The sequence below is a fragment of the Mustela lutreola genome, chromosome 5 (genome assembly GCF_030435805.1).
Source record: "Mustela lutreola isolate mMusLut2 chromosome 5, mMusLut2.pri, whole genome shotgun sequence".
NCBI lineage: Eukaryota > Metazoa > Chordata > Mammalia > Carnivora > Mustelidae > Mustela > Mustela lutreola.
The window spans coordinates 105,790,585-105,809,957 of NC_081294.1; the positions used below are offsets into that span (position 1 = coordinate 105,790,585).

The window sequence follows — 19,373 nt, forward strand, 5'->3', positions numbered from 1 at the left end:
AATGCAAAGTCTAACTATACCCGGGTCAGAAATCAGTTCTGTCAATAACTAGCGGTGTAACCTCAAGCAAGTTACTTCTCTGAGCCCCAAAGCCTCATCTCTAAGATGGGGTGACCATACCTATCTGGGAGGGGTGTTCTAAAGATAAGTGAGTACGTAAAAAATATCCAGCACATAGTAGAAACTGTGTAGATGTTTGTTGTACATCAAACAATCCATGCCTCAGCCCATGTGACAAATTCTTTAGTAATCCAAAGACTGAGATTGGATGCCACTGGCTTTCTCCCACTCTGGTGCTCTTTTTGTCACTGAAGAGAAAAGGGAAATGAAAACAAGGATCAAGGAGGCTGCCATGCATGAGAAAAAACTCATGGAGCCAGATCTCTGAGTCTTTGGGTATTGGTCAAGCAGACCTTGGTCAATATGGAACAGCTGTTCTGATGAGCCTCAATGACCAAGTGCTCATCCCCTGGTCTAAGGGGAGAGTACCCCACCTGCCTGATCACCCTAGCCAAAACACAGCAAAATCATAAAACAAACGTGGCCTTACAAAGAGTTGCAAAAAGTCAAAGATATCAAGTTCTACTGGAAAATTATCTGGTCTTACTGAATACCAACAGACAGAATAAAATAACATTCCCAAACAGGAAGGCACATTTACTCTTTCTGAAGAGCTAACTGGTTCCTACCTTTCACTTTACTTTCTAGGGCTCTACCCTCTGTTGTCATGGAGATTTTCATTTGGTACTTTTTTTTCCCCTGCAAATGTGCTAAGGTTAGAATTACTTCCTTCTCCAAGACCCCAGAGAAGCTAATCCAGAATGCCAACATTTTTTTTTAAATAAAATCCATCTCTTGCATTCACAGATATGGACTTGGGGAGCAAGTAGATCATCGGAGCCTCTCAATTATACCTTCCTCCTTGTCCGTTGTATTTTAAGTGCTTTGTTTTATTTTCTTTAATCAAAGCAGAGAGAAGTTGATGTTTTTGAAAATGAGCCTTTTGTTTTTCTTTCAGTTAACAGACTTCTATTTCTTGAATGTCAGCTCAGAAATCAAAGTGTGTTACCCAACCAATAGACAAATAAATAACAACCTCCCCCCCCCCAAAAAAATACACAAAAACCCCACAAAAAACAACAACAACAAAGCAACAAAACTCTAAAAGGAAACAGAGGCAAGGAGGGTTTCTGGTGTGAAAAACTGCAGTGGCCCCTGGCCACTCAGCACTCACCTTGCCATCATACCAGATGCTTTCATTTCCCTCCGGATCAACATCGTCCGTTGCCAAGGTGAGGCAGACCAGTCTCCGTTTCAGCCCCTTGGCTTTAATCTGTTTCAGTGCTTGCTTTCCTATGAAGTCTGCTGGCTGCAGGAATCCAAGATAATGATGATGAATGAGTGCTCAGACACTGTGACAAGGTTAGAGATGCAAGCATTTAAATTTGCCTTTGCGATTTTCTCGCCAATTACACATCAAATAAAAATACAGATTGGATCAAACGTCTAGACAAATATTTCTTAGTCGTCAAATGACAGTATCAGCCACATTCGCCTTCAGAATAGGTTAGACTTAAGGGTAATCACTTGTGATAACAATTTTACCAGAACCACCTAGGCAGAAAAACATAAGGCATGATATGGCGATGGTGGATTATGAAGGCGACCCTTGGATCTAATGGCTCTGGACAGCATTACTGGATGGGAGTGAGCAAAGAACCACTCAATTTCTACCCACAGTAAGCCTTTTTCAAGAAGGAAATTCGTCCATAAGAGACTCTTAATCTCACAAAACAAACTGAGGGTTGCTGGCAAGGAGAGGGGTAGGGAGAGTGTGGTTAGGTGATAGACATTGGGGAGGGTATGTGCTATGGTGAGTGCTGTGAAATGTGTAAGCCTGATGATTCACAGACCCCTGGGGCAGATAATACATTATATGTTAATAAAAATAATTTTAAAATAAATAAATAAATAAATAAATTTTTAAAAATTAAGGAAAAAAAAAAGGAGGAAATTTGTGTTTTTGAAATGTGATGTCAAAACACCCCTGAATGTTGCACATTTTTTTTTCCTTCTTCAGAATAGTGGTCCAAGAAATGTGTCTACTGTTGCACTTCACTCAGTTCATTCAAGAGTGTACTGATTGCCCTACTGTGTGTGAGACATCATGCTAGGCCCTGTGTGGGTTACAAAGTTACATGTGGACACTTTGATCAAAGAGCTTATTCTTTAACACTACACTCGTCAACCTTGCTTTTCCTCCTTCTAGCCAACACTTGATGGATGACGTTCCTATTCCTCACATGTTCCCCCTGGGCACACTCAGGGTTACTGTGAATGCAACACAAGTGAGAGTAACATTGCTCTAGGGATAACCTTGAGTCCATGCTTATGTGTTTAAAAAAAAAAAAAAGCAGGCCTCCTGCAAACTTCAGGACTTCTACATTTATTAGTCAGACACCTACAACAAACAGTTGAGTGAGGACTCCTCATGGAGACACTTTGCTAATGAAGGAGCAGTTCTACCTAACCAGCACGCCAAGGACATGGGGTAAGTGTGAGAAAGTAGTCAGAGGCCAAGAGCAGTCAGAGTGGAAGGAGGGAAGGCTGACCCCCCAGAGGGGCGTAGGCTAACGCTTCTCCATAAGGAAGCCAAACAAGCCTCTCTGATCTTACCCAGGGAATGGGGGATCTGTGATGTACAAATCACATCTCTATGAAGGAGATTTAATTAGAGGTTACAATGTGAGGGGGAAAATTCTCAAGAGTTCTCCTGAAAGAAGAAAGGAAATAACTTTAATTTCCCCATTGGCGGAAGAAGAAAGGAAACAGTATCTCATGCCAAAAATGTCCTCTGTCACCAACATTTAGGGTTTATACAGCTCTTTCTGCACACAAAACATTTTGGGTTGGGCGCAGTAAGTGCCCTTAACCTCTCAGTGAAAGGGTAGGAGGGGGCCTCACATACCCTCTGCCTGACACCTCCCTGTTCACTCTTTTATGGTTCAGACCTTCTAGGCAAAGCCCACAATGAAATATGATTTCTACAGATATTGCTACTTTAAATTGCTGACCTTCACAGGAAACTGAAAGTTTCCATTGACCGAGGTTAAAATTATTGCAAAATCAAAGTCCGATGACCTCCCCCAGGGTAATCCAGATGGCGAGAACCAACTATAAGGTTGAATGAAGCCAGATAAAAATTCAAAGAGAGCTGGATGTGATGTATTTAAGACAGGACTTCTGGGGAAAAAAACAAAACCACCAGCCCACAGAAAAAGCCTGATTCATTTGAATTCATATCTAAGAAAAATTCATGATAACAGAGGTAACGAACTGTAACAGCATTCCAACAGGTCTCAAAGGTCAACTGGCTTCAAGCTTATGGTCCGTGCTTGCCGACTTAAGTCCCTTAGTCTGTAGCCAAATTAACTACTTTCTTGAGATCTGAAGAGCACTGGCCTTGAGAAGGGAAGGACCAAACTTCTCCAGAAGATAAGGCCCGACCACATCCATCAACAGCTGCCACTGAGGCCAACAAGTCTGTTCGGGGTCATGTCAATGTACAACTAACCTCCTGGGTACCAGCTTCCCATGTGGGTAGCCACTCACCCCCATATACATTCCCCCTTTAAACCCTCAGCCTTCCCCTAGACATGGAAGATGGTATTTGGGATATTAGTCCGCCATCTTCTCAGGTTGCCAGCTTCCTGAATAAAGTAGGCACCTTCCTTTCCCACCACCTCTTCTCTCTCCAGTGTTGACTTTCCAGTGGCAAGCAGCCAACTGAGTTTGGAACCAGTTCTAATAACAAAACCAAAATGCATTATAGTAAAAACGCTTCTAAATACAGAAAGAACTTCAAGAATAACAAATTTTTGCTATCTTTTTAAAAGACAACTTGCTATTGTGGATAAATGGTGACAAGTGGAGCTCTTTAGAATTCTTTTCTACCCAGGAATCAATGAAAAATGAAAAAAAAAATTCTCACTCTTTGTGTGGAAAAGCATTTTACAACAATACTGAGTGGCCAGCGGGCTAGTTTCTGTGATTTGTGGAGTTCCAGGAGATCCTAAGTAGTTTCCTTATCTCCTGTAATGGAATCTGGATCTTTCCTGTTATAGAGTCATTCAGATCTTGAAGGTTTTAGGTCTTCCTGAGTCCCTATTAGAGAATTTTCTTTCAGTTATTTACTCAACTGTTGTTATATCCCTGCTGTATTCAGAAACTTGTTAGGCAGGAGGCATTGAGAGATAAATAGACTATGTTCTTATGCATAAGCTTCTAGGAGGCCCCTAAGGAGATGTGACTCCTTCCCTCCACATCACAACGTGCCCAGTCCTAAACCACTTAGGCCAATGTCTGCTACACCTGTGTCAAAAGTTGGCCACAACCAAAGCTTTCAGAAATGGGTCCCTTCATGGGGCACCGGATGGCACAGTTGGTTGAGTGTCCAACTCTTGACTTTGGCTCGGGTCATGATCTTGGGGTCATGAGATCAAACACCATGTTGGATTCCATGCTCTTCTCAGAGTCAGTCTGGGATTCTCTTTCTCTCTCTCTCTCTCTTTGCCCCTCCCCTCACCATACATGCACACTTGCTCGCTTGCTCTCTAATAAATAAACACATCTTAAAAAAAAAAAAAAAAAGAAATAGATTCCTCCACAGGAACAAGCTTGACCACAATGGCATCATCAAACTCCCCCTGCCCATGAGTTAGCCATGAAGAAAACAGAAGACAACACACTTGTGTTTACTGAAGATGTCTAGAACAACAATCGCCAGATTAAACAGGCTGTGAAGAAGTTCTAGGTCACTAATGTGACCAAGGTCAACATCTTGATCAGGTCTGATGGAGAAAAGAAGGCATATGTTCAACTGGCTCCTGACTATGATGCTTTGGATGTTGCCAACAAAATTGGGATCATCTAAACTGAGTCCAGCTAGCTAAATCCAAGTTTTTTCACCTTATTAAAAAAAAGGAAAGAAAGAAAGAAAGAAAAGAAATGGGTCCCTTTGGGATGCTAGACAAGAGCTACCTGGGCATGTGCGGTGGAGTGAGAGGAACCAGATATGCTAGAAGGGAGAGACAGCTAACTCCACCTTTGCCAAAAGCACAATTTAACCCAAGTCTAAGGTCAGTGAATCACAAGAAATAGGAAAAGTGGGGGAGGACCTCAGAGAACTTCCTTTAGAAGAGAGCAATTAATAAATTCAGGGAAAATAAATATTAAGTACTATTACAACCTTTATTAGGTACCTGCTGTGTGCCAGACATTCTGCTGAGGGAATGATGTTCACTGCACAGTACTTTTATACTACGAAAGAAGATTTGAAAACATTCTGAAGGTGACTATTGATGAAATCTGACATCTAGCTCTGCATATCCCTGAATTAGAAAGTCATCTGGTCAGCAATATTGCCCTCAGACATGAACAAAAACACACTTTAAATCTAATTAAAAGTAAGAAACACATACTTAAAACATCCCAGCTGCCCCTGGAGACCATTCTCCCTTCCCAAGCTAACCTTGCACTTGATCTGGAAAGACTTGAAGTGGGGCAATGCCATTTCATTCTCCTTTACTTGGTTTTTCTTCCAAGACTGTAGATTTTACTCTATTACATAGCTTTTAATTATGAACAAGAGAAAAAAATATGTCTGAAGTTAAATGCTGTGATTAAAATTGGTGCTATCAGGATGACCTGGGAATGGAAATATATTTAATGAGTCACTGTCAAATTAACTGTATAAATAGCTGTTAATATATTTGAGCAACATACATTTCTGGGGCACTGAGACTATAGCTCAAAAATAGTCTTGGCTCAAGTTTTTTAATTTATTGATTTTATAAAAGCAGTAAGAGCCACTAAAATAGCCATCTGTAATATATTCTAAATATAATATCCACAAAGATGATAAATTAAGATTTTACATGAAATATAATTACTCAGCTTATTGGCTCTATTAAAAGCACTCATGGGGCACCTGGGTGGCTCAGTTGGTTGAGTCTCCAACTCTTGGCTTCAGCTCAGGTCGTGATCTCGGCGTTGTGGGGTCGAGCCCCATGTTGGGCTCCCTGCTCATTGTGGGGGTCTGCTTGGGATTCTCCCTCTCTCTCTGCCCCTCCTCTTCCCCTCCCTCCCTCTCCCTCGCTCTTTAAATAAACAGAGAAATCTTGAGGGGAAAAAGGTACTCCTATTACCCCAAAGCACATGGAAATGAAACAAATTAAACCAGTATATTTGTGGTTGCGATTCTTAGGCCCATGGAGAGTTTCCCATGAATTTAACAGGAGTAGTGGTAAGAAGGTTCTGATATGGAGAGTCGTTTAGTGGGTTTTCACAGACCAGGAAAACTTAGTTCAGAACCTTTTCTATACCATATATTTGGAATCAAAACCTACCAGAAAATTCAAGGAAATTATCAGTTTCATTTAATTGTCCAAAATCCTTTTAACCTAAATACCAGAAGTTTCCAAAGAATAAATAAGACAATCAATGGAACATTCTGGATCCCAACAAGGCTCCCCTTAGAAACCAGGTATAGCACGAGTGGGAGAATCACGCTCCTGTGCTGACAGACAGGTATGGGGAGAGCTTGTTCCTGTAATACTTTACTGAAACATTTCTTATTTTTCATTTTTTCCTAAGATTTATTTTAGAGAGAGAGTGAGCCTGTGGGGTGGGGGGTAGTGGCAGAGGAAGAATGAAGATAGAATTTCAAGCAGACTCCCCACTGAGTGCAGAGCCTGACACGGGGCTCTGATCTAACAACCATGATCTAACAACCATGAGATCATGATCTGAGCCCAAATCAAGAGTCAGATGCTTAACTGACCGAGTCAACCAGGCACCCTAAAACATTTCTTATTTTAAATGGGTTTCAGGGCTCATCATTTAAAAACAGGCCTGATAGGAATGTTTCTGTAAAGCATGTGGCCATTACTAAGCTGCAGTCTATGTAAATCTTAACTTTCTTTAGTCAGTTGATGAACAACAGGTACATCCATGCTTATCCCACACTCACACTGATAAAGCCATACATGGGTTCATTCATTCAGGGGGTGAATCAAGTGACCCATCACCCCATCAAGATACAGCAAACTATCATTCATTTCATCTTTACGTCATTAGAATCACAGCTTTTAAGCAGGCAGGAAGCTCAATGGTCTTGCCTGGGGTGATGAAGTGAGTTCAGCACCAAACCTGGAACCCAGGCTTCTCAACTCTCCATTCGTTTTCCACTCTGCAGAGCTTAGTAACATTCCACATATGTTCATAATGACCACAATTTCAATATCTCTTTATTAGCAAAATGTTAGATTATTAGCATAGCAACTTAATTCTGTTATTGTTGGCTGGAAAACAATACTACCACCTACAGAGTGTTCATTCTCTGTTCTCGGCAATGTACAAGGAACAATTCATCTCCATTTTCTAACCAAAATTACTCAGCAGTTAAGCATTCTTTTTATTTCTTTTTAAAGATTTTATTTATTTGATAGACAGAGGTCACAAGTAGGCAGAGAGAGAGGAGGAAGCAGGCTCCCTGCTGAGCAGAGAGCCCAATGTGGGGCTCAATCCCAGGACCCTGGGATCATGACCTGAGCCAAAGGCAGAGGCTTAACCCACTGAGCCACTCAGAGGCCCTTAAGCATTCTTTAAAAAAAAAAAAAAAATGTCCTTAATGTAACTAGAAAAGCGACCCTCTTAACTAAAAGCATGTGACTCTTAATCTTGGGGTCATGGGTTCCAGACCCACACTAGGTATAGAGCTTGCTTACAAAAAAAATTTTTTAAATAAATAAATAAACATGGAATAGGGAAGGAAAGCAGTGAGAACAAAGTGAAATAAAAATTGAGCATTGGGCACCTGGGTGGCTCAGTGGGTTAAAGCCTCTGCCTTCAGCTCAGGTCATGATCCCAGGGTCTTGGGATCGAGCCCTACATCGGGCCCTCAGCTTGGCAGGGAGCCTGTTTCTCTTCCTCTCTCTCTGCCTGCCTCTCTGCCTACTTGTGATCTCTCTGTCAAATAAATAAATAAATAATCTTTAACAAACAAACAAAAAATAATGAAAGACCCAAGCCTTTCTACCAAAGACCAGGAACAATAACAATTCTATTTAACAGTTCAAAGTTCAACCAGAAGTACTAGTCAGTGAGATAACACAAGAAATAAAAAGTGCATCTAAATTAGCAAAGACAAAGAAAAACTATTTGTATACAACATGACTATCCATGTAGAAAATATAATGGGATCAGGTGCCTGGGTGGCTCAGTGGGTTAAGCCTCTGCCTTTGGCTCAGGTCATGATCTCAGGGTCCTGGGATCGAGCCCCACATCAGGCTCTCTGCTCAGCAGGGAGCCTTCTTTCCCCCTTTCTCTGCCTGCCTCTCTGCCGAATTGTGATCTCTCTGTCAAACAAATAAATAAAATCTTTAAAAATACATATATAATGGGATCTACAAAAAATACAAAGAAGTACTAGAACCACTATCGAGTTTAGTGAAGTTGCAAAGTACAAGATCAATATACAAAATCCAATTGTTTTCTTTATACTCGCAGTAAGTTGAAAATTAAAATTACCATATAAAGAGTTACCAATATGAAATACTTAAGGATCAACCTATAAAAAGACATGCAACATCTGTAAACTACAAAATATTTTTGAAATTAAAAATTACTGAAGTAAATGGAGAGAGAGATCTTGTTCATGAGTTGAAAGACTTGAATTGACCTACAGATGCAAAGCAATTCCAGGATTTTTTTTTATAAACTGACAAGCTGATTCTAAAATTCGTGGAAATTCAAAGGATCTCAGATAACAAAAACAACCTAAAAATAACACAATTACAAGGCTATCAAAACCTGATTCCAGCTACAGTAATCAATACAAACATGTTGCTGGAAACAAGAAAAACCTATAATCTAATGAAAGAGTCCAGAAATAGTCCTCAACACATAGGGACAACTTTATATTTAACAACTTTATATTTGTGCCAAGTGAAAGAAGAAATTGTGCTGTATGCACACACTGGAAACCTACTTAGTATTAAAAGGAATTATTCATACATAAAATACCACAGATGAGTCTCAAACCAATTGTGCCGAGTGAAAGAAAGAAAGAAGGAAGGAAGTATATATTGTAGAATTCCATTTATATAAGACTCTAGAAAATGCGGGATGCCTGGGTGGCGCAGTTGGTTAAGCCGCTGCCTTCGGCTCAGGTCATGATCCCAGAGTCCTGGGATTGAGTCCTGCATCAGGCTCCTTACTCGGCAAGGAGCCTGCTTCCCTCTCCTCCTTTGCCTGTCTGCCACTCTGCCTGTTTGTGTGCTTTCTCTCTCTCTGACAAATAAATAAATAAATAAAACTTAAAAAAAAAAAAAAAAAAAGAAGACTCTAGAAAATGCAAAGTGGTGTGTTGTGACAAAAAGTTCCTTGGGGAGTAGGTGGGGTGTAGGGAGGGTTAGGAGGGAGGGACTGCAAAAAGGCCTGAACCAACTTCTGGGGATGAAGGATGGGTTCACCGCCCTCATCATGGTCAGGGTTTCACACGTGTGTACTTGTATTAAAACTTAGCAAATGGTGCTCTTTCAATACATCCATTTATTGCACTTTTAGTTAAGCTGTTAAAGTAAAAAAATAATTGAAATATAATAAAAGCAACCTAAAGAATTACTTGAATTTATTCCTAGATGTGGGTTTCCATAGACATGCAGATTTTAAAGCAGGCAGCTGAACAGCGCATTTAAGCTTTTAGGATGGAAACAGAATATTATTTCCTACCAGAAGTTGGATGTATATGAGGATGCTGATTCAATGGCTGTTTGCTTAATATACTCTGACATGTTTCATGAATGATAAACTCCCTTCAGCCTAGGTTTTATTTTCTTTTTTCTTTCCTTTGGTTTTTCCTTTATCATTTAGCTATGGAAATGGGTAGGAGAATAAGGATGGCTTAATTGAAATGTCACAATTCATATGGATACTGTACGGGGGTCTTCAACTACTCTTCTAGGTGGTACTTCATAGGTTTTTAGACTTATAAGGGAGCCCTCATTTTACAGACTAGCAGTCTCAGGAGCAAAATGAAATTAAGTGGCTTTCCCAAGGCCACACAGCTAGAATTTGGTGACTTTTTAAAAAAACATTCATTTAGGGGCACCTGGGTGGCTCAGTGGGTTAAGCCTCTGCCTTCAGCTCAGGTCATGATCTCAGGGACCTGGGATCCAAGCCCTACATCAGGCTCTCTGCTTGGCAGGGAGCCTGCCTCCTCCCTCTCTCTCTCCTTGTCTTTCTGCCTACTGTAATTTCTGCCTGTCAAATAAATAAATAAAATCTTTAAAAAACAACAACAACAAAAAAAAATTCATTTACTGCCCAATTAAAAAAACAAAACAAAACAAAACCACACATGCACAAGAAAAGAGAGCTAAATAGATTTGGGGCAGAATATATATGTGTGTGTGTTTGTGTGTGTATTTTTTTTTTGACAGAAAGAGAGAGATCACAAGTATGCAGAGACAGGCAGTGGAGGGCGGCGGGGAAGCAGGCTCCCTGCTGAGCAGAGAGTCTGAGGTGGGGCTTGATCCCAAGACCCTGAGATTATGACCTGAGCTGAAGGCAGAGGCTTAACCCACTGAGCCACCCAGGTGCCCCAGGGGCAGAATATATCACCCGCAACCTAGCCAGAGCAGGTCACAGATTCACTAACTTCCAATTCGATCCAGATTCTACAGCCCCTTCCTCACCAATCCACTTGTCTTTCCGTTCTCCTTCTTACTGACAGGAGCACAGCAGGCATAAGGCTAAAGACCTAAGAGAGTGCTTGTCAATCTTTGTTGTGTAATAAAACCAAGAAACCCAGACCCTACCCCCAGAGTTAATCCAACTCGTTTGGGGTAGGTCAGTGTTCTCAACCTTGAGTGGGCATCAGAACCACTTGGAGGGCTTCTCAAAACAGGTTATTGGGCCCCAACCCCAGAGTTTCTGATTTGGGGATGGTACTCAAGAACCTGCATTTCTAACAAATCCCTAGGTAACACGGGTGCTGCCAGTCTGTGAACCACACTTGAGAACCACTGAAGGAAGAGCCATTTTTAAGAAGTTCTCCATGATGGTAATATACAGCCCTTTGAAAAGCATCAGTCTAACACAATCACTCTCAACCTTCTTTAAAATCACCTGGGGAATTAAAAACACAACCCAATAAAAAACACTGAAGCTTGAATCGTTACCTCAAGAGACTTTTAAATTGATCTGGGTTGCAGCATGAAGCTCAGATTTTTTAAGCATTATATGATTAAAAAGACATACACCAAATGATTCTAACGTACAGCCAAGATGGAGAGTCCCTGAAAATTTTCTTCCTTTACTATGATACCTAAAAATTCCCCAAGGGACACCTGGGTGGCTCAGTTGTTTAAGCCACTGCCTTTGGCTCAGGTCATGATCCCGAAGTCTGGGTATCAAGTCTCACATCGGGCTTCCCCTGCTCTGCAGGGAGCCTGCTTCTCCCTCTCCCTCTGCCTGCCACTCCCCCTGCTTGTGCTCTCTGTCAAATAAGTAAAATCTTTAAAAACAAACAAAAACAAAAACAAGCAAAAAATTTCCCTAGAGGTACGTACTTAATACCATGCATGAGACATCCCTTTCTAACTTGTTTGTGAACAATGATTTATTTTCACTTTGATGTTTTAATAATGTTAACACTTATTGAATAGATAGAATGTAGTAAGCCTGGTGATGCTTTGCCTCTTTTTGTTTTGTTTACTAGTTATGCTTTAAATAACTTTTTCCTCAAAGAGAAACCCTGTATTTTCTATGAACACTGTCTTCTATCTTGTGGTTATTGATGGAGGAAAAGATTCAAAGATTCATAAGTTCAAACCTATGAACCTATGAGAAGATTCATAGGTTCAAAGCCAATGAACAGGAAAGAATTCTTGAGACGTCTTTGGTGCAAAAAGGTGGTTTTGTGAAAGCACAGGGACTGGACCCATGGGCAGAAAGAGTGCACTGGGGTCATGAGGAGTGGCCCATTACTTACTTTCAAGTTGGGAGGGGGTTAGGGATAGACTAAGTCTCTGAGGGATTTTAGAAGCAAGGTTTCCAGGACCTTGAAGAGGCAAGCTATTGTTGGGAAAAGGTCATTTATCACTGTTTAGTAAAAAGTCAGTCATGAGGGGTCCCGGGTGGCTCTGTGTGTTAGGCGTCTGCCTTTCTCTCAGGTCATGATCCCGGGGTCCTGGGATTGAGCCCTGAATCAAGCTCCTTGTTCATCTGGGAGCCTGTTTCTCCCTCTGCCTCTACCTGCCACTCCCCCTCCTTGTGCTCTTCTCTCTCTGTCAAATGAATAAATCAAATCTAAAAAAACAAAAAACAAAAACCCTCAGTCATAAGACTCTTCAGATGTGTATCAGTGGGTCATATGCTTGGGGATGATTGCCAACATGTATCTTGGTGGGTAGAGATAAAGGAAGCTTCCAAAGGAATTTTTATGTTAAAGTAGACTTACAGGGTCCTGAAGGAGGCTAAGATTGCCCTTTTGCCCTTAGCAAAAAATTAACTTTGAGGCAGCTGTGTCCCTAGAGAGAGGCCACTCTGCCTGTTTCAAGCACTTGTCAATGGGTCATGGGTGGTAAGGAAATTTAATAGTATTTCTTTTGCCTTTGTTTCCCACATCAGTTATCATCACTTTATTCCATTTCTACTGGTTAGAAGCCTATGATATGGTAAATGAGAAAAAGAAAGAAATTGGGGGTGGAGGAGATCTTTAAAAAATTCTAATCTTAAACGTGATATTTGTACTTCAGTCTCTGAATCTTGCCTGGGGTTCTCTCTAAATGAACAAAGATTCGGCACTTCCAAGAGGAAAATTCCAATACTACATATGATTCCATCCTAAGGCAGATGATTTTTGCTCATGGTTAATGCACTTTATTTCTAATTAAAAAAAAAAAAAAACAAAAAAAAAACACCACAAGAAAACAGAACCACTAATTTTTCCCAAGAAGTAGCTTCATTTGGAATTATAATACCAATAATAACGATGAGATAAGTTGTTTCAGGTAAAGGGATTTTAGTTGAGGAGATTTCGAAGTATCTATTTAATTCTTGCCTGTATCACCACCCGGGTGAACGGCTCCTTTTCAGGCTCTATGCTCACTGTCCACAAGATGGCACTGTTGCGTACCGCTACACGCCCTCGCTGGAGCCCAAAGATGGTTTCAGAATATTAACAATGCGTCCTACAGCTTTAGTTCCTGAAATACCATTTATTTCAAGCCTTGTGAGATCGGAGAGCCATCAGGAGTTTACTCATTGTTGACCAGGAAGGAGAGCGCTGTGGGCTTGGCTGTGCAGGTCACACAACCCCACACCACTGGAAGGCTAGGGCCCAAACCACTCTCAAGAGTAAGGCTGGCAAGTACCATGCACTATCTTCCTTTGCCATCTAAGATTGCACAACACTCCATTTTTCTTTTCCTTACTCTCCTACCGGTTTTGACAAGAACACAGTTCTCTCTTAAGAGGCCTGGCAATGGCCCATTCCATCAGCCACCTGTTTTCCTTCTGAGTGTGGTTAAAGGGGCTACTCTGATCCTACCATACAAAATCAGTTACAACAAACACATGATTGTGGGAGGCATCAATCAATAAAATGTAGAGCATGCATATTTTAGGATGATGTTGCCAGAAAAACATGGTTGGACAATTATTCAAGGCTGATTGGCCCATGATGTGAAGGGACCTTGCTGGGGAAAGTGGTGGGTGAGAAAGCCTCACAGTGAGATCGGAGGTCACCTCACCTCTCTGTGCTTCTGTTTCCTCTCCCTCAAACCAGGTGGTATGCAGCCATCTCCCTGGGCCCTCCTAGCGCCCACAGCCTGCATCCTATGGTAATTTTCTTCCTATTATGGCTTATCAATTGTTGTGTAAATACCTAAGAGCCAAGCAAGGAACTCTACATGTTTGCTTCAAAGGGAAAGAAAAAGAGGTGCCTGGGTGACTCAGTCCATTAGGCGTCTTTGGCTCAGGTCTTGATCCTAGAGTCCTGGGACCAAATCCCAAGTCAGGCTCCCAACTCAGTGGGGAGTCTGTTTCTCCCTCTCTCTCTCTCTCTCTTCTGCTCTCTCTCTCTCATTCACTCTATCAAATAAATAAATATCTTTTTAAAAAAGGGTTTTAGGGGTGCCTGGGTGGCTTAATGGGTTAAGCCTCTGCCTTTGGCTCAGGTCATGATCTCGAGGTCCTGGGATTGAACCCCTCATCAGGCTCCCTGCTTAGCCGGGAGACTGCTTCCCCCTCTCTCTCTGCCTGCCTCTCTACCTACTTGTGATCTCTGTCTATCAAATAAATAAATAAAATCTTCTAAATAAAAATTTTAAAAAGGGTTTTAAACAATTATAAAATGCTGCTAAATTTTATTTTTATTGGTATATTATGGAAATATCAACATTCCTCTGTCTCAGCTACTGCTTCAGTTTTCATAGACCACCAAGTTTCCAAAGCAATTTGAATGGACATTATATATTCTTTATAATGTAGTATGAAGCCAGATTGGTAACATTTTTTAATTTACTTTCACATTTTTGTTTTTAGGCACAGAACATGAATTATGAAATTACAGTTTCGCTTACAATGTTAGTTTTCTAGAAACCTGCTTCATCTTAATGATTGCTGCAAAACAAAGATGAAGTTGTTGTGAAACCACCATATTGGATCTGGGCAACATGGATTCAAAGTAGTCATCAGTCCTGAAAATAGGCTAGCGTCGCTGAGACATCCACTCACTACCAGAGTCCACAAAACTGAAAGAGACTAGCTCAGTTAGGTCCAGGTCCTTGGGCTCCGTGGACCTGCACCCACTGAAAGCCTTAACAATGAACTCTGTGACACCAAAATGCAAAACCACAATTCAGAAATCATAAAAAGCATACCATAAACCAAAATCATTCTCTGTTAAACAGCTTAGTTGTGAGCTGGGCTTTGGTTATTGAAACAATTTAAAGGAACTAATAAATATACAATCCACACCTGCTTATAATCATAAAGGGGGTTTCAAAGACCCAATTTCAACACGAAGAGCTCATTTATCTGTGTCTTCTCCCCAAACAATAATACCCAAACACTGTGAAGCAAGAGGGTCAGTTATCTATTTACCTATCGGTGACCAACAACGGAACTTTAGTGCTTTCAAGAGTCGGGCCATTTTTATCCTTATTTTAAACCGCTAAACCAAGACTTCTGTTATCAGAAGGAGCAATCTGCTGCAAGGGTCCGCCCAAATTCCAAGCACCTGCTTTCTCTGGTCTGGAGGCAGATGGTACCTCATAAAAATAAAAGTCACAGGGAAAACGTACAGAAAGCTATTCCCTTTAAAACCCTTAAGGAGGTTCTCTTTCCTACACTCTAATACTATAAATATACATGTTTATGTTAATATCTTAGCTTAGAATTTGGGAACTTGAGGCAGGGGCATTAAAAAAAGTTTCCTTAGCCTGATTCATATGCATGTGTTCACATAGTTCCTTAGAATGGGAAAATGGCCTTTACGTTAGCTTATTAGCACCTCAACAGGACGGTTTATTTCTGGAATTTTAACAAGTATCCTACACAGCAGTAGCTGTTGTCCTCTCCTTCAATATTTGCACTAACTGCATCGCTGTTAAGTTCTTTTCCAGTAACTAAGCCACTACTCCGTGGGTGTCTGAGTCGGCTGGGGCTGCTATAACCAAGTATCACAAACGCGGCGTCTTTAACTACAGGGAGTTATTTCTCACTGCTCTGGAGGCTAGGAAGTCAAAGATGGAGGCAGTTCAGCTCCCCTGTGAGTGTTCTCTTTCTGGTTTGCAGACAGCTGCCTTCTCCCCATGTCCTCACAATGTAGACGGAAAGCGAGCTCTGGTATCTTCTCATGAGAACCCTCATTCCATTGTGGAGACCCCACTCTCATGATCTCACCAGCACCTGATTACTTCCCAAAGGTCCCACCTCCAGACACAGTCACATGGGGATTAGGACTTCTTCCCATGAATTTCGGAGGGACACAACCATTCAGTTTGTAACAAAGTGATCACTTCCTTTATTAGCTTTGGACTTGTGTAGATGATCTAGGCGGTAATAAATCTGCTTTTCCACAATAATTATGTAAGATGGTGCTTCTCAAACCAGAATCCCCTGCAGGGAATCAAAACACGGGTTTCTTGGCCTGATCCCCAAAGATTCTGACATAGCAGGTCTGGGGTGAGATCTGAGAATCTGTATTTCTCACAAGCTCCCAGGTGATGCTGATGTTCTGTCTGAGGCCCACACTTGGAAAACTACTAATGTAAGGGTGTCTGGGTGACCCAGTCCTTAAACGCCTGCCTTCTGCTCTGGTCATGAACCCAGGGTCCTGGGATCAAGCCTCACCTCCTCGGACTCCTGCTCAGCGGCGAGCCCGCTTCTCCCTCTGCCTTCCCCCTGCTTGTATTCTGTCTCTCTGTCAGATCAATAAATAAAATCTTTAAAAAAAAATACTAATGTAGGGATTCCCACCAGACCGTTAATATCAGTTATCATACTTGTATTGGCTTCTCGATAAATACCCATTTTCCACTGAACATATTTGAAATGTCGCACTTACATACAAAAGTGTCTAATAAGCAGATGGACAGATCTGCTAAGGGAGAATACTTTCTGCTGTGAGCACCCAGGGAGAGTGCACTCAGGAGAAAGCAGGCTCCCTGCTGAGCAGAAAGCCCGATGCCAATCCTAGGATCCTGGGATCATGACCTGCTTTCTCCTCTCTCTCTCTCTGCCTGCCTCTCTGCCCACTTGTGATTTCTGTCTGTCAAATAAATAAATTAAAATCTTAAAAAAAAAAAAAGCGTAATACAAAGCCCTTGAGCAATGCTTAGTATTTATGCTCAAGCCATTTGTCCTATAACCACCCTTGCTTAAATTTTAAAGCATGGCTCTGTCACAAAACAGCCTCATAACTTTAAGATTTACTTCAAGAACACTTTGGAATGTAAGCATACCTTGTTTAACTTTATAAAATATTCCAGTCCAGCTTCCAAGGGATTTGTATCACAGTTCATCTAAAAGAGAAGCACACATCTTTTTAAAAGATATTATTTTCAAGTAATCTCTACACCCAATGTGGGGCTTGAACTCACAACCCTGAGATCCAGAGTCACGTGTTTTACCAACCGAGCCAGCCAGGTGCCCCTGGAAACATGAATTTTCAATCTTAGATGAGTGAAAATCATTTCAGTAATATCACCTTCGTATGTCAGGTTTTTTTCAGTGAAGAGAAACGCTTTTGGATTTTGAACACAGATTCTGAAAGGAAAGTTATAGACTGGTCTTTAAAGTAATTTTTAATCTAAAGTTGAAATGTAGCTTGTCAGGAAATATTATCATTGGAATAGCATATTAGACCTTAAAATTCAGTTTGTTCCTGTGGCTCTTCTACTGATAAAAAATATCTGAGGGATATCACAACATGCTGGTCCTCCCCGAAATAAGACACTAATATGTTTTTATATAATAGTTATATATAGTTAGGTCTTGAAAAGCTATTAGGTAATTTACTTATCTTGCAATCAGCCAGGAATCAGGACACGCGGAGGAGAAAGCAGATGGTAGGAAAATGGCTTTGACAGAGTTCAAGAAAGAAAAAAGGAAACAAAGATTGAATATCTACCTTTTCATTTATGGTTGAATAACTGAATAATTACAATACAATACACTTTATTTTTTCAAAGGTTTTATGTATTTGAGAGAGAGTGAGTGAGAGAGAAAGAGAGAGCATGGGGGGGAGGGGCAGAAGGTGAAGCAGACGGAGCAGAGAGCCCCTATGTGTGGCTCCATCCTGGGACTCCAGGATCATGACCTGAGCCTAAGGCAGACACTTAACCAAGTGAGCCACTGAGACATCCCTATAATACACTTTAAGTTGAAACTAAAGCCACTCTTTGAGACTAGACCTGAAGTTGTTGGATTTTGTTCGTTTTCTTATTGTTCTCTTTTGTACTAAGAAAACTGGTCGAAACTCCATAAAAAGTAGCCAAACTTTTTAAACAAGACAACACTGCACTCATATAAACAAGATGAGTAATATAAACTTGTTTTATATGATATAAAATTTGGTCTCTCATACATGCTAATCAATTTGAGCCACTCTAAACTTATTTTTCTGTCTGTTCAAAGTTTCAGAATTTCTCCAGAAAAAAATGAAAACAAAGCACAGAAGATTGCTGTGGTACCACCAGAGGGCGTACTGGCACTGCTGGGAAATCCGAGGGCTGTGGGAGGAAGAAACACTTGTCTCTGAGGGCTGGGGAAGAGCAAGGAGAGTGGAGAAATGGCTAATTCCAAAGATGGCATCTGCTGCTTCATTCCTTGAGGAATGTGGGGACAGAGCTGTCTCTGTCCCCTATGTCTCTCCCTGCAGCAACCTCATCGAAAGCCCCTGCTGTAGGCTGAGAATCCCCTAGTACAGTGCCTCTGCTGAAAGAAAGAAAGAAAGAAAGAAAGAAAAAAAAGCAACTTGCCCCAAAGCCCTAGTTCTTTCAGTGGCTCCTGGAAGCTTCCTCTCCACCTCGAAGCCCACTTGCTTCTGCCCACAGTCTGGATGTCCCAAGGGCCCAGCTATGCCTTCCTTCAAACCTACCTTGTGCTCTAGTTAAATTCATCGTGTGCTAGGAACAGGAACTTTATCTAATAACTCTGATAACTTTATAGGATAAAGATAAGCTTCACTTTAGGGGTGTCTCAGTGGCTCAGTCGGCTAAGCGTCTGCCTTTGGCTCAGGTCATGATTCTGGGGGTCCTGGGATCAAGTCCCACACCAGGCTCCCTGCTCAGTGAGGAGTCTGCTTCTCACTCGTCCTCTGCCCCTCCTCATCCCCTGCTTGTGCTCTCTTTTTCTCTCTCAAGTAAATAAATAAAATCTTTTTTTAAAAAATAAGATAATCTTCATTTTACAGAGAAATAAACAGAGGCTCTGGAGGGTTAAGTCCACATAGCTAATACGTGACGGAGGATAAATTCAAACCCAAGAGACTGCACTCTGAAGTATATCCTTTACTACTATCCTTTATGTCACTTGTCAGGCCTCAAACTCAAGGAAACAACTTCTAAGGAGATATGAAAAAATTAAGAGGTCCCGAGATAGCCTACCATTGGAGATAAAACAGAACAGACTCCGAACCACAGTTGGGCTATTTCTGTGTAATCAGAACTAAGTCGTTTACTGTTTCTCAGTGTGATTGTGTATAGAATAGGATCATTTAGATACCCCCCAACTCCAAACCCCTTGCCCAAGAATCAACACTAAAAACTTCTTCGGGGAGAGTTGAGAAAGTAAAATAAATC

The 19,373-nt window shown here is 41.2% G+C and overlaps 1 protein-coding gene across 2 annotated transcripts in view; it reads right to left on the reverse strand.

Moving 5' to 3' along the window:
- DMGDH (dimethylglycine dehydrogenase) overlaps positions 1-19,373 on the reverse strand; it is a 65,914-nt gene that overhangs the window by 6,820 nt on the left and 39,721 nt on the right. For both annotated transcript variants that reach the window (XM_059175318.1, XM_059175317.1), the window contains exons 14-15: positions 17,034-17,093; positions 1,235-1,369 (exon numbers count right to left, since the gene is read on the reverse strand). In XM_059175318.1, the coding sequence (XP_059031301.1) occupies positions 1,235-1,369; positions 17,034-17,093 (195 nt within the window). The remainder of the gene's footprint in view (positions 1-1,234; positions 1,370-17,033; positions 17,094-19,373) is intronic.